General features: G+C 45.0%; 1 protein-coding gene across 1 annotated transcript in view; it reads right to left on the reverse strand.

The window, feature by feature from the left end:
* Window positions 1–1143: 1143 nt before the first annotated feature.
* The window catches only part of LOC311116607 (galactosylgalactosylxylosylprotein 3-beta-glucuronosyltransferase 2-like), a gene marked incomplete at both ends in the record, with an annotated part of 34351 nt that continues 19365 nt past the window's right edge, over window positions 1144–16129 (reverse strand). Inside the window, 2 exons of the mRNA XM_084191672.1 lie at window positions 1144–1292; window positions 11482–11626. Of these exons, the coding sequence (XP_084047798.1) occupies window positions 1144–1292; window positions 11482–11626 (294 nt within the window). The remainder of the gene's footprint in view (window positions 1293–11481; window positions 11627–16129) is intronic.

A 16129-nucleotide genomic window follows, 5' to 3' on the forward strand; every position in this document is an offset into this window, starting at 1 on the left:
GATATGGTGGACATTTGTTGTTGAATTCACTTTAGTGGACAACTCAACCAAATCTAAATCACAACTAGACGCTGAACTGACGTATGTGCCCAGTGGGATTTACCCATTGATTCGTGAAGAATATAACTTCTAAATGCCCCATTAGCTTAGTTCAACTGTCGCACCCCATCAGAACCCAGAATGTAAGCTTGTTTTACTCCAATGTTTGTAAACAAAGTACATATAAATAGGCTCAAAACATGGCTAAAACTATCATGTTGATATCATGGTTGGTCAGTCCTTGCATCCATAGCTCTGTCTATGAATTTGAGAGTGGTTACATTTCTCCAGCCCCATCCCTCAGCTTTTTACCGAAACAGGGGTGGGGAGTAATGCTTTGTTATTGTTTTAATTGAGGATTTCCCCTTTAAGGTTAGCATGTGGGGAAGGTAAGCTGATACTAGATCTGTACCTAAGGGCAACTTCTACCTGGGGTGCATTCAGTTTCGGTTTAACGTCTGCTACGTTGCGTGATATAGTCCCGTGTAGCTCAGTTGGTAGAGCATGGCGTTTGCAACGCCAGGGTTGTGGGTTCGTTTCCCACGGGGGACCAGTATGAAAAAAAAAAAAAATGATGCACTCACTAACTGTAAGTCGCTCTGGATAAGAGTGTCTGCTAAATGACTAAAATGTAAATGTAATGTAAAAATGTAATGATGGTTTGTACAAAATGACACGTTTCCCCAAAATGGAGTGCACCCTTCTGTCGTACTGCAGTGCTAGGTTGTTATTGGTGATGATGTCAAGTCCTTCTGGCAATATGGCCGTGGTGGGTGATAATTGATGATGTCACATTCTGCTAATGGTGTGTATTAATATCAGCTTGCAGCGGCCCCATTAACCTAATGGGCTGATAATGATGATGACTAACAGTGTCATGAGCTGCACAGGAGAGGAGGGAGGTAGCCTAACTGATGAAGAGAGTACGCACAGTCAGATGAGGCTATATTAGGAGATAGCGCTTCATCACAAAAAGTTTAACCAACGAAAACATTCTCACTGTCATCCCAACTTGTTGTTTAGACCAATTATCAAGTCTTTGGGGTCTGATATGGGGTTAGAGGTCAGGGATTAATGCGGTTGCCACAATGATAGGCTACTCACCGTAGTGCAGTTGTTGGCTTTGGGCTCCAGGTCTCCCACCTTGGTGATCTGTTTCAGGAAGTCAGACTCCTGCATGCCAGGCTGGGAACCCCTACGCTTGAACAACGCCCGTGGGCTCCCCAGGACCACTTGGAGGTTCACTGCAAAACCTGGAGAAAAGGACGAGGAAGAGGTTCATACGCCTGCTATGATCCTGGTCAGATGATTATGTCTCACACTTCACATGTCATTCTCACGTTGGATGTGCTGTTCTCCTAGAGGAGCAAAGTTATCAATTAATTCCTTGCTTCAATCCTCCTTGAAGTAACTACATACAGATCAATGATGACCTCAAACTAGTGGAACTGGGCCTGTGTCCCACTATTGTGCTACTGTAGATCAGGCCTATCTCAAATGTGCGGCAGAGTGTGTGCACGTGGGTGTGTGTGTGTGTTTTCTGTTTATGACTATGCATTGAGAACGCCAGACCGTGTCACAAGAATATCCCACTACAGTATCTCATATTACTCTCCCTATCTCAGTTACAATATATGCGATACCACTGGGAATGGGGTGTGCTGATGGCTACATGGAATAGCATATTATGTGTCCTCGCGTCTCCACGTTTCCAGCACACTGTTTTCTAGGCCATAACTCTACTCTCATGGGTATCCTACTACTCCACTGAGAGATTGTGAGGTTGTGTGTGTGCGTGTGCGTGCGTGTTGTGTGTGAGAGAGTGTGTTGTGTATTTCCTGTATTTTGAGTCAAAGAAGTTAACCAGTTTAACAGACACACACACACACACACACACACACACACACACACACACACACACACACACACAGTGTGTCTGAGTTAGTCCACTGAGATCTTCCTATTGGGTCAGTCCTATCAGGCATATTACGGAGCAGTGAGTGATACGGCAGTGAAAGCCCAGAAGCTGTACCCAAGGTATGATAGATAGGTATGAAAGCAATTATAAGATAGACATCTCTTAACCTGCAGCTAAGGTGGTATGGAGATTAGTTAGCAATGCCTGTCTGTTAGCAATGCCTGTCTGTCAGTGCAGTTTCTGTCTCAATAGTTTCATCCAGCTTCCTTTCCTGGCTTCCTTTTCTCTATGGTTCTGTTTCTATACATTGTATGTATGTGTTAGAAACTATACAAAGAACTCCCTTTCATTTTAAATAGCGCAAGTGAACAGTAAACCTGGTTTCTAAAAACAAATGAAGCAACACCTCAAGGCACAACAGCTCTCCCCCATGTGACCTACTTGTAATGTGTATGTACTGACATCAGGAGGTTGGTGGCACCTTAATTGGAAAGAACGGGCTCGTGGTAATAACTGGAGCGGAATCAGTGGAATGGTATTAAAAACATCAAACATGAGCAGTTCTCTCCTCTGCAGCCTCCACTGACTGAAATGTACTATATGTGTAACTGATAGATGCACACATACTACATGTTAATGTTTTAAATGTATGTAAATTGTAAAGTATTTTGTCTGTAAGGTATTTTTCGTTATGTGTCGGACCCCAGTAAGACTAGCTGTCGCCATTGGCATCGGCTAATGGGGATCCTAATGAATCAAGTCAAGCATATCTTTCTCTGCTAAATGATCACTGATATGGCAGGATACAATGGTGGAAACCTATCTAGTCATTTCAGCTGTCAGTGGTCGTGATGGAAAGGAGACAAAGGAAGGAGGTCATTTTAGAATACTGTGACACAGCACATTACTTCCTGTTTTAGGAGTGAGGCTTATGACCATTGGTCAAGAGCAGGGTTAATGCTAGCAATAGCATGACTCATTAAAGACTAAATGATAGCATCCCTCTTTTTTTTGTCCCACGGACTCGCTCCATTCTTTCTTCTCTTCCGTGGGACGGGGTGTAAACACTAAACGCTTTCATGTTGCCCTCCCAAAATCCTCTTCAGTTGAGCGCTCCATTCCAAGACAATGATGGACAGGGTTTGGTGGTGAATATAATATAATATACAGTACCAGTCAAAAGTTTGGACACACCTACTCATTCAATGGTTTTTATAAATTTTTTTACTATTTTCTACATTGTAGAACAATAGTGAAGACATCAAAACTATGAAATAACACATGAGATTCTTCAAATAGCCACCATTTGCCTTGATGACAGCTTTGCGCACTCTTGGCATTCTCTCAACCAGCTTCATGAGGTAGTAACCTGGAATGCATTTCAATTAACAGGTGTCCCTTCTTAAAAATTAATTTGTGGAATTTCTTAATGCGTTTGAGCGAATTAGTTGTGTTGTGATAAGGTAGGGGTGGTATACAGAAGATAGCCCTATTTGGTAAAATACCAACTCCATATTATGGCAAGAACAGCTCAAATAAGCAAAGAGAAACAACAGTCCATCATTACTTTAAGACATGAAGGTCTGTCAATATGGAACATTTCAAGAACTTTGAAAGTTTCTTCAAGTGCAGTCGCAAAAACCATCAAGCGCTATGATGAAACTGGCTCTCATGAGGACCGCCACAGGAAAGGAAGACCCAGAGTTACCTCTGCTGCAGAGGATACGTTCATTAGAGTTACCAGCCTCAGAAATTGCCGCCCAAATAAATGCTTCACAAAGTTCAAGTAACAGCCACATCTCAACATCAACTGTTCAGAGGAGACTGTGTGAATCAGGCCTTCATGGTCTAATTGCTGCAAAGAAACCACTACTAAAGGACACCAATAAGAAGAAGAGACTTGCTTGGGCCAAGAAACATGAACAATGGACATTAGACTGGTGGAAATCTGTCCTTTGGTCTGATGAGTCCAAATTCAAGATTTTTCGTGTCAACCGGCGTGTCTTTGTGAGATGCAGAGTAGGTGAACGGATGATCTCCGCATGTGTGATTCCCACTGTGAAGCATGGAGGAGGTGTGATGGTGTGGAGGTGCTTTGCTGGTGACACTGTCAGTGATTTATTTAGATTTCAAGGCACACTAAACCAGCATGGCTACCACAGCTTTCTGCAGCGATACGCCATCCCATCTGGTTTGCGCTTAGTGGGACTATCATTTGTTTTTCAACAGGACAATGACCCAAAACAGGAGAGTGATGGAGTGCTGCATCAGATGACCTGGCCTCCACAATCACCCAACCTCAACCCATTTGAGATGATTTGGGATGAGTTGGACCACAGAGTGAAGGAAAAGCAGCCAACAAGTGCTCAGTATATGTGGGAACTCCTTCAAGACTGTTGGAAAATCATTCCAGATGAAGCTGGTTGAGAGAATGCCAAGATTGTGCAAAGCTGTCATCAAGGCAAAGGGTGGCTACTTTGAAGAATGTAAAATCAAAAATATATTTTCATTTGTTTAACACTTTTTTGGTTACTACATGATTCCATATGTGTTATTTCATAGTTTTGATGTCTTCACTATTATTCTACAATGTAAAATAAAGAAAAATCCTTGAATGAGTAGGTGTGTCCAAACTTTTGACTGGTACTGTATGTATAAAAACATGTGTTTTATTGTCACATACACCAGATAGGTGCAGTGAAATGTGTTGTTTTACAGGGTCAGCCATAGTAGTATGGCACCCCTGGAGCAAATTGGGTTAAGTTCCTTGCTCATGGGCACATCGACTGATTTTTCACCTCGTCCGCTCAGGTATTCGAACCAGCAACCTTTCGGTTACTGGCCCAACGCTGTAACTGCTAGGCTACCTGCCACCATTTAGGACATTTAGCAGACGCTTTTATCCAAAGTGACTTAATAATGCATGCATTTATTTTCATATGGGTGACCCCAGCGGGAATTTGACCCATGAACCATTGAAAGCGCCATGCTCTACCAACTGAGTCACACAGAAAGATAAGAAAGACTAGGGGAGATGGGGAGAGTAGAGGAAAGCACAGGGGAAAAGGGGAAAGTTGATAAGAGGAGAGGAGAGGAGAGGAGAGGAGAGGAGAGGAGAGGAGAGGAGAGGAGAGGAGAGGAGAGGAGAGGAGAGGAGAGGAGGAAGAGAGGAAGAGAGGAGGAGAGCAGTAGGTTCTTCTGTTACAGTTTTTTACAATCACGTTGGCACTAATTTCAGAACCTTGACGTCATTTTTCAAAACTCTAGACACAAAACTCACAACCAATGATCAAAATGCACATTTTTCAGAACTCTAACACTTTTTTTCAATTGCTTGGATACAATACACCTAAAACTAAGATAATTTGTTCATTTAATAAAAATCACCTTGTCACGAATTCTGCCGAGACTGCTCCTCCTCCTTGCTCGGGCAGGCTTCGGCGTTCGTCGTCCCCGGAGTACTAGCTGCCACCGTTGAATGTTTGTTTGGTTTTGTCTTATTTGTACACCTGTTTCTATTTAGTGTTCATTATGTCCCCTATAAGTTTCTCGTTTTGTTTGTGGGTATTTGTGTGTAATTGTCCGCCTGTCTGGTGTTGTCAGTTTGGTTTTCCTTGGTCGGACTTTATGGTTACGCATAGTTTGCGTGTACGTTTTACCTCCTGTGTCGAGGTCTTTATTTTTGTATTGATTGTGTGTTTTCAGTCCAGTAAAGTCGTTTTGACTGAGCCTCTGTTTCCTGCGCCTGACTCCCACCACACATCGACATCAGCCGTTTGACAGAATTACACACCAATATGGAGTCAGCAGGAGCAGCAGCGGCACCCGAGTCGCTGGAGGATCGGGTCAGCGGTCAAGACGCCAGGATCCAGCAACTCGGATCCGCCCTGCATGAGGTGATAAACACTCTGCGCCGATGGGAGAGAGGAGGGGTGCCCACACCTCCTCCAACCTTACCACCACCATCGGCCAGTCCTCCCATCCCAGCAACGGAATCCAGTGGGATTCGGCTCTCGCTCCCGAGGGCGTATGATGGCACCGCAGCCGGGTGTCAGGGGTTCCTCCTGCAGGTGGAACTCTACCTAGCCACCATACACCTGGCGCCCTTGGGATACGAGAGTGTTTCCGCCCTCATCTCCTGTCTCTCCGGCAAGGCGTTGGAGTGGGCCAACGCCGAATGGAGGGGAATAGACGCCGCCACCATCACCTACGCGGAGTTCTCCCGCCGCTTCAGGGCAGTGTTCGATCATCCACCTGAGGGGAAAGCGGCGGGGGAGCGTCTGTTCCACCTCCGACAGGGGAAGAGGAGCGCACAGGAGTTCGCCCTGGAATTCCGGACTCTAGCGGCGGATGCGGGGTGGAATGAGAGGGCCCTCATCGACCACTATCGATGCAGTCTGCGAGAGGACGTTCGTCGAGAGCTGGCCTGCAGGGACACCAACCTATCGTTCGACCAGTTGGTGGACATGTCCATCCGTCTCGATACCCTGCTGGCCACCCGCGGACGTCCCGAGTTGGGGCCGTCCATTCCATCCTCCAGCACCTCCGAGCCGAGCCCTATGGAGCTCGGGGGTGCTGGCGCTTGAGAGAGGAGAAGAGAGAGCCCGAGGGGGGCCATCCCCTGCACCAACTGTGGCCGTGGAGGGCACACTGCGGCTAGGTGCTGGGGAGGGTCTCCAGGGGGACGGGACAACAGGTCACGCACTGGGGAGTCATTTCAGGTGAGTAGGCGCCCCACTTACCCAGAGCTCTCTGTTGTTCACTTGTGTATACCTGTAAAATTTCATCAGGTTGCACCTCATTCCCAGCATAAGGCGCTAGTCGATTCAGGCGCAGCTGGGAATTTTGTTGATCGGAAATGTTGTGTAAGGTTAGGGATTCCCCTCCTGCCTGTTGATGCTCCCTTCCCTGTCCATGCACTAGATAGCCACCCGTTGGGATCAGGGTTGATTAGAGAAGTCACAGCACCACTAAAGATGAATACGCAGGGGGGTCATGAGGAGACCATTCAGTTATATCTGATCGACTCTCCTGCGTATCCCGTGGTGCTGGGGCTTCCCTGGTTAGTCACCCATGATCCCACCATTTCGTGGCAACAGAGGGCTCTCAAGGAGTGGTCTGCCCAGTGTGTAGGGCGATGTCTAGGTGTTTCCGTGGGGGCGACCTCGGTGGAGAGTCCGAACCAAGTGCCCGCAATGCACATTCCCCCTGAGTATGAGGATTTAGCACTCGTGTTCAGCAAAACGAGGGCGACGCGGTTGCCACCTCATAGACAGGGGGATTGTGCGATAGACCTCCAGACAGGAGCAGCACTTCCGCGGAGCCATGTGTATCCTTTGTCTCAAGAGGAGATGGCGGCTATGGAGACTTACATAGCCGAGTCCCTGAGACAAGGATACATACGGACCTCCACTTCCCCGGCGTCCTCGTGTTTCTTCTTTGTGAAGAAGAAAGATGGGGGTTTGCGCCCGTGTATTGATTACCGTAGTCTCAATCAGATCACGGTTAAATACAGTTATCCTCTTCCTCTGATTGCGAGTATGACTGAATCATTACGCGGAGCGCGGTTCTTCACAAAATTGGATCTCAGGAGCGCCTACAACCTGGTGCGCATTAGGGAGGGAGATGAATGGAAAACAGCATTTAGCACCACCTCGGGTCATTATGAGTATCTTGTCATGCCATACGGGTTAATGAATGCTCCTTCAGTCTTCCAATCCTTTGTGGACGAGATCTTCCAGGACTTGCATGGGCAGGGTGTGGTAGTGTACATTGACGACATCCTAGTGTACTCTTCTACACGAGCCGAGCATGTAGCCCTGTTGCGCCGAGTGTTGGGTAGGCTGTTGGAGCACGACTTGTATGTCAAGGCAGAGAAATGTCTGTTTTTCCAGGAGTCTGTCTCCTTTTTGGGTTATCGGTTGTCAGGGGTGAAGATGGAGGTTGACTGTGTGTCAGCAATGCGTAATTGGCAAACCCCAACCACTGTTAAAGAGGTGCAGCAGTTTTGGGGTTTTGCCAATTACTACCGGAGGTTTATCCGGGGTTTTGGACAGGTGGCAGCTCCCATAACTTCCCTGCTGAAGGGGGGCCCGGTGCGTTTGCAGTGGTCAGCTGAAGCGGACAGGGCATTTGGTAAACTGAAGGACCTGTTCACTTCGGCTCCGGTGCTGGCGCATCCGGACCCCGCTTTACCATTCCAGGTAGAGGTGGACGCGTCAGAGGCCGGTATTGGGGCAGTACTGTCGCAACGGTCCGGCACGCCACCAAAACTCCGCCCCTGTGCTTTCCATTCCAAGAAGCTCAGCCCGGCGGAGCGAAATTATGACGTAGGGGACAGGGAGCTGTTAGCCGTGGTTCAAGCCCTAAAGGTGTGGAGGCATTGGCTTGAGGGGGCTCAACACCCTTTTTTCTTTTACCTCCTGTGTCGAGGTCTTTATTTTTGTATTGAGTGTTTGTTTTCAGTCCAGTAAAGTCATTTTGACTGAGCCTCTGTTTCCTGCGCCTGACTCCCACCACACATCGACATCAGCCGTTTGACACACCTGTTCAATATGACACAACTTAACATCAAAGTACTACTATTTCAAAAGTCAATTCACACATTACATTTCAGATGAGTGTCTATTCATTTCATTACAATTATCCAACTATCAATTGAAACAACTGCTCAAATTTATAAGTAACTGTTGCATTACTCTTAATGCATAGTTGTATGGAAACAGACAAACAATATTCCATGTTTAGATCATGAAAGTTTCAGGATAACGAGATTCATTGTCACCAATTAGCGTGGAGCATGAACCAATTAGACTACATTATCTATGGATGTAATATTTCATCATCATTCTTTATCAGACACCGTTTCTATGGTCCCATGTACCACCTTTTCAGACTATTTACAGTATTGCCAGTACTGCACTGTATGGATGCCGGCCCTTGTAATTGCTTGTCCAATTCTGCCAACTCGTTACTGATGATTGAGTTCACATTGTGAAACGAGTATATACAGAATTGATTGGGATCCACTTGCAACAACATAGCGATACGTACTGTAACATGGAGCCGGCAGGTGATCCAGGTCACAATAGAGGTCAAGCAGTGGTGGGAGGAAGACGAGGAAGACGTGTTGGTCAAAGGAATGGCAGGGGACAAGCACCCCTTCTGAGAGGTGGTCGTGGGCCTCGTTTGAGAGGTGTGGGGGAACGTGGTAGAGGACAAGGCCACGGACCAAGACAGCGGCAGCAACAGCAAAGAGTGTCCAATGAAATCCGAGCAATAGTTGTAGACCATGTCATAAATCATGGCATGACAATGAATGAGGCGGCTACAATGATACAACCAAACCTCAGAAGGTCAACCGTGGCCTCAATAATCAGAACTTTCCGCAATGAGAACTGGTAAGTCTTCAGCATGCACTAAACATTACGCTACTCTCAATTGTCAAATGACTGCATACCAATGTGTATCACAGAGTAGGTGGAGTGACCAAGTGTCTTCTTACTGTAATGTTCCCTGTAGAATTGAGACTAGGCCAAATAGGGGAGGCAGAGGCAAAATTCTGACTGACCAACAAGAGCAGGCTGTGGTCGATTTGGTTCGGGACAGAAATTATATTAGCCTTACAGAAATTCGCCAGCATATCTTGGACAATGAAGACATGTTTAACAATGTGGAATCCATAAGTTTGCCGACTATTGCACGCATGCTGAAAAGGCACCAGGTCTCTTTAAAACAACTATACAGAGTGCCTTTTGAAAGAAATGCAGACAGAGTGAAGCAAATGAGAACTGAGTATGTTCAGATATGTTCAGTTTCAAGATGGCTGTTGTAATAAAATTCCCTAATAATTCTACATTGTACAGTAATCAGTAAATCTCTTTCCAAAATGTATTTTTAGAGGGTGATGGAGCTGGATGCTGATGACAACCATCACAAATTCATATATTTGGATGAGGCAGGCTTTAACCTGGCCAAGACAAGGAGGAGAGGTCGGAATTTCATTGGCAGGTTCCACCATGCTCATATGGTGCAAGCATGGTTTCAGGCCCATGCACAATTTACCACCCTGTATTTACCCCCATACTCTCCTTTCCTTAACCCGATTGAGGAATTTTTCTCCACATGGAGATGGAAGGTTTATGATAGGCGCCCTCATGAACAAGTCACTCTTCTCCAGGCCATGGATGACCCATGCAATGACGTCACGGCAGACCAGTGTCAGGCCTGGATTGGCCATGCCCGAATGTTTTTTCCAAGATGTTTGGCTAATGAAAACATCCATTATGATGTAGATGAGAACCTGTGGCCAAATCCACAAGACAGAGTTGATGAAAATGTAGAAGTACAGTAATCACTCCTATGTTTTGCTTTTTACAGTACAAGCAAGCAAGTTGAGGAACATTGCATTTGATGTTTTACAGTACTGTATTGTTTTTCATCAATATATTTCAGATTTTGTTCAATGATTCAACTGTGTCTGTAATATTCTCTCTACTACTGCAGTACTTTTACAGGGATGTATTTACATGTAGTACCATAATGAAACATGTATCACCTATTTTGTACTACAATATTTAATGATTGTACGAACAATGACACAGTGAAACTATTGGTTGCTTGTGTGTGGGTGATCTAAATTAACGTTTCATTGGTATTTCACAATCAATTTGTTTTTTGAACCAATGATTGTGCAAGTGCAAGATTTCATTAAAGATATGAATGCACAATGCAATGTTTTGAACATTGGACAGCCTGTGTTACAAGTGATGACCGTTTTGAGTTTTGTGTCTAGAGTTTTGAAAAATGACGTCAAGGTTCTGAAATTAGTGCCAAAGTGATTGTAAAAAACGGTATAATGTCTTAAGTAACACCACAACACCCACAGTGTGTGTGTACGTGTGTGTGTGTGTGTGTGTGTGTGTGTGTGTGTGTGTGTGTGTGTGTGTGTGTGTGTGTGTGTGTGTGTGTGTGTGTGTGTGTGTGTGTGTGTGTGTGTGTGTGTGTGTGTGTGTGTGTGTGTGTGTGTGTGTGTGTGTGTGTGTGTGTGTGTGTGTGTGTGTGTGTGTGTGTGTGTGTGCAAGTGCCAAGTGTGGATAACGCGTGTGTCTGTGTCTATGTGTGCATCGCATGTCTGGCTGTGTCCCTTTATGTGCATGCTTGAGTGTTAGTGTGTGGTTAGTGGGACCATTAATGCAGGAGGGACCACTAGATGGGTTTGTTATGTACAGAGCAGAGCAGAGAAAGAGTGACAGAGAGAGGAGAAAGAGAGAGAGAGGCAGAGAGAGAGGGCTGAAGTGGTGAGCAGCATCCCACTTTACTCTTAAATGTGCTTACAGCTGAGAAGCACCATTCCATGATGCACCCTTTTAGAGAGAGACCGAGAACAGTCTCCCACTCCTTACCCCGAACATAAGAGGCCATTAATAGTGTGAAGCAGTTTACACCACCATGTTGGGCCGCATTCCAAATTGAAAACCACTGGGTTCTGTTCCTCTGCCCTAGATGACTAGATGTGCTCTTACCTGCCATGTCAATGGCGAAGGGGCGGTCGGGCCTCCAGCCAGTGTACCAGCCCACCACTTTGCCCTTCTCCACTATGGGGCGCTCGTACCTCCGCCCACTGACCAGCCCCACCGGCCACACTGACACACCCCGCGTCGAACGCATCTAGATAAACAGAGAGGGAGAGCGAGTCAGACACACAAACACAAACACAAACACACAGAAGCCCCATAGGCCACACAGACAGACACTTTGATCCGGAAACAGGAGAGGTCAAAGCAATAGGATTATTGGTGTGAATTTGCTCCAGGCCATTCCAGCTCTTTCATATCAGTGTAGATAGAGGATAGCAGACAAGGAGGCAGTTTTAGACTTTTGAGATGAACCCTCTGTGTCCATATGTAGAACTGCCTCCCTCCCCAAATCAAGCTGTGAAGTAGATCAACAACCATATTTATTTGGTGGCAAACCATCTGATGAAATATCTGATGAAATCTGATAGGGCAGAAATCAGCATGACTAGACTCCTTGCTTCACTGGAGCTAAATGAAATAGTAGAGTAGAATGGGGCCCTGGGTACATTTTCACCGTGAATTAATTCACACACAGCTGGCAGCAGGGTAGAGCCAGACTGTTTGTGCGTAAGTGTGTAGATTGCTTTTAGCCTTGGAGTGTGGAACACCTGTGTGTGTGTGTGTGTGTATGTGTGTGTGCGTGTGCGTGTGTGTGTGTGTGTGTGTGTGTGTGTGTGTGTGTGTGTGTGTGTGTGTGTGTATACACTACCGGTCAAAGGTTTTAGAACACCTACTCATTCAAGGGTTTTTATTTATTTTTACTATTTTCTACATTGTAGAATAATAGTGAAGACATCAAAACTATGAAATAACACATATGGAATCATGTAGTAACCAAAAAATTGTTAAACAAATAAAAATATATTTTATATTTGAGATACATCAAATAGCCACCCCTTGCTTTGACGACAGCTTTGCACACTCTTGGCATTCTCTCAACCAGCTTCACATGGAATGTTTTTCCAACAGTCTTGAAGGAGTTCCCACATATGCTGAGCACTTGTTGGTTGCTTTTCCTTCACTCTGCGGTCCGACTCATCCCAAACCATCTCAATTTGGTTGAGGTCGGGGGATTGTGGAGGCCAGGTCATCTGATGCAGCACTCCATCACTCTCCTTCTTGGTAAAATAGTCCTTACACAGCCTGGAGGTGTGTTGGGTCATTGTCCTGTTGAAAAACAAGTGATAGTCCCTAAGCCCAAACCAGATGGGATGGCGTATCGCTGCAGAATGCTGTGGTAGCCATGCTGGTTAAGTGTGCCTTGAATTCTAAATAAATCCCAGACAGTGTCACCAGCAAAGCACCCCCACACCATAACACCTCCTCCTCCATGCTTTACGGTGGGAAATACCCATGCGGAGATCATCCGTTCACCCACACCGCGTCTCACAAAGACACGGCGGTTGGAACCAAGAATCTCCAACTTGGACTCATCAGACCAAAGGACAAGTTTCCACCGGTCTAATGTCCATTGCTCGTGTTTCTTGGCCCAAGCAAGTCTCTTCTTCTTATTGGTGTCCTTTAGTAGTGGTTTCTTTGCAGCAATTCGACTATGAAGGCCTGATTCACACAGTCTCCTCTGAACAGTTGATGTTGAGATGTGGCTGTTTTTTAAATTTATTTTATTTCACCTTTATTTAACCAGGTAAGCCAGTTGAGAACAAGTTCTCATTTACAACTGCGAACTCTGTGAAGCGTTTGTTTGGGCTGCAATTTCTGAGGCTGGTAACTGTAATGAACTTATCCTCTGCAGCAGAGGTAACTCTGGGTCTTCTATTCCTGTGGCGGTCCTCATGAGAGCCAGTTTCATCATAGTGCTTGAAGGTTTTTGCGACTGCACTTGAAGAAACTTTCAAAGTTCTTGAAATGTTCCGTATTGACTGACCTTCATGTCTTAAAGCAATGATGGACTGTCGTTTCTCTTAGCTTTTTTGAGCTGTTCTTGCCATAATATGGACTTGGTATTTTACCAAATAGGGCTATCTTCTGTATACCCCCCCTTCCTTGTCACAACACAACTGATTGGCTCAAACGCATTAAGAATGAAATAATTAACTTTTAAGAAGGCACACCTGTTAATTGAAATGCATTCCAGATGACTACCTCATGAAGCTGGTTGAGAGAATGTCAAGAGTGTGCAAAGCTGTCATCAAGGCAAAGGGTGGCTACATGAAGAATCTCAAATATAAAATATGTTTTGATTTGTTTAACACTTTTTTGGTTACTACATGATTCCATATGTGTTATTTCATAGTTTTGATGTCTTCACTATTATTCTACAATGTAGAAAATAGTCAAAATAAATAAAAACCCTTGAATGAGTAGGTGTTCTAAAACTTTTGACTGGTAGTATACAGTTACTATGTGTGTGTTTGTATACACTTGTGTATATGCTTGCTTGTGTGTGTGCATGCATTTGTTTGTTTGTGTGTGTGTGTACCATTTAATTCATAATTTCCACTATATATCCCGTTCTAGTGTTATTCGCCTTTCAGAACCTCAAACCGCCTGAAGGAAGTCACTCATTGGCAAAACATACAAGACAATATTGGATTATAGAGCGACAATGTCGCTGTGTGATTCTTCACACAAACGGTTAGGGCAGGGCCTAAATCTTTCATGTCTCCTCTCTTCCTCCCAGCACTCAACAGACTGATGGGAAGGCTCTCTCTCCCTTTCTCTCTCCCTTTCTCTCTCTCTCTGTCTCTCTCTCTCTCTCTCTCTCTCCCTCTCCCTCTCTCTCTCTCTCTCTCTCTCTCTCCACCCCCTTTACCCCTGCACACAGCTTTGAAGCATTGCTCAATGCTGTACCCCTTGAGCTTGTGCGACGCTAAAAACCTTCTCCCCCTTTCTGTTTCCTCCAGGTTTTTAAAAAAAGGCTTCTTGTCGAGTCTATCAAAACGGGGATGAAAAGAGAGTGAATGTCCGCTCGCTCAATGTTTACTGTTCCCGTGTGTAATCTTTATTCCAGCTTTGTGGTACAGCATCGTTTCCAGCCTTAATGGCCTTTGATGGGGTTTTAACCTGAGTAGCCTGATGAAGAATGTTGTGGATTAATCAAATAGATGACACTGGGTAGCAGCAAAAAAATTTGTTGACATTAATTTGGTTCTAATTATGTTAAGTCCAGATCCTGTACCTTGTTTGGATATGCATAATTCCTCAAATTAATGGAGACTAAGGGATGGAGCAGTTGTTTAAAATGCATTCTTAAAAATGCATCCAATGTATTCTGAATTAAAAAGTACCCCTGTAGTACCCCTATAGTACGCCTATAGTATCCCTATAGTATCCCTATAGTACTCCATTAGTACCCCTATAGTACCCCTATAGCACCCCTATAGTACCCCTATAGTACCCCTATAGTACTCCTATAGTACCCCTATAGTACCCCTATAGTACCCCTATAGTACTCCTATAGTACCCCTATAGTACCCATATAGTACCCCTATACCCCTATAGTACCCATATAGTACCCCTATAGTACCCCTATAGTACTCCTATAATACCCCCATAGTACCCCTATAGTGCTCCTATAGTGCTCCTATAGTACCCATACAGTACCCCTATAGTGCTCCTATAGTACCCCTATAGTACCCCTATAGTACTCCTATAGTACCCCTATAGTACCCCTATAGTACCCCTATAGTACCCCTATACCCCTATAGTACCCCTATAGTACCCCTATAGTACGCCTATAGTACCCCTATAGTAACCCTATAGTACTCCTATAGTACCCCTATAGTACCCCTATAGTACCCCTATACCCCTATAGTACCCCTATAGTACCCCTATAGTACCCCTATACCCCTATAGTACGCCTATAGTACCCCTATAGTACCCCTATAGTACTCCTATAGTACCCCTATAGTACCCCTATAGTACCCCTATAGTACCCCTATACCCCTATAGTACCCCTATAGTACCCCTATACCCCTATAGTACCCCTATAGTACTCCTATAATACCCCTATAGTACTCCTATAGTACCTCTATAGTACCCCTATACCCATATAGTACCCCTATAGTACCCCTATACCCCTATAGTACCCCTACAGTACCCCTATACCCCTATAGTACCCTTATAGTACCCCTATAGTACTCCTATAATACCCCTATAGTACCCCTATAGTACTCCTATAGTACCCCTATAGTACCCCTATAGTACTCCCATAGTACCCCTATAGTACCCCTATAGTAACCCTATACCCCTATAGTACCCCTATAGTACCCCTATAGACCTACCCACTATAGACACTCCTAGACATGAGATGATTGAAATCCAACCACACACAGATCAGTGATTACCCAAAGGAAGGGAGGAAAGAAGGACGAATGTTCAATTGGATCAGGGCCTCAGAGCAAAAGCAAAGGGAGACCTGGGAACTGTAAAGATTGATTAAAAGCTCCAGCATCTTCAGGCGTGGACCCAGACAAAATCAACCTTATAATACCTGAGCTAGAGAAATAGTAAATACCATTCAGACAGAATCCACTCTGCAGAGAATTCTAGCTATAAAAATAGACCAAAAAATATTTTCTTTGTGACCTATAACCTCTACTGGCTACACTGGCTATCTGATAGAGTTTTGGAA

This window comes from Coregonus lavaretus (assembly GCF_964263955.1).
Source record: "Coregonus lavaretus genome assembly, contig: HAP1_SCAFFOLD_5271, whole genome shotgun sequence".
Taxonomy (NCBI): Eukaryota; Metazoa; Chordata; class Actinopteri; order Salmoniformes; family Salmonidae; genus Coregonus; species Coregonus lavaretus.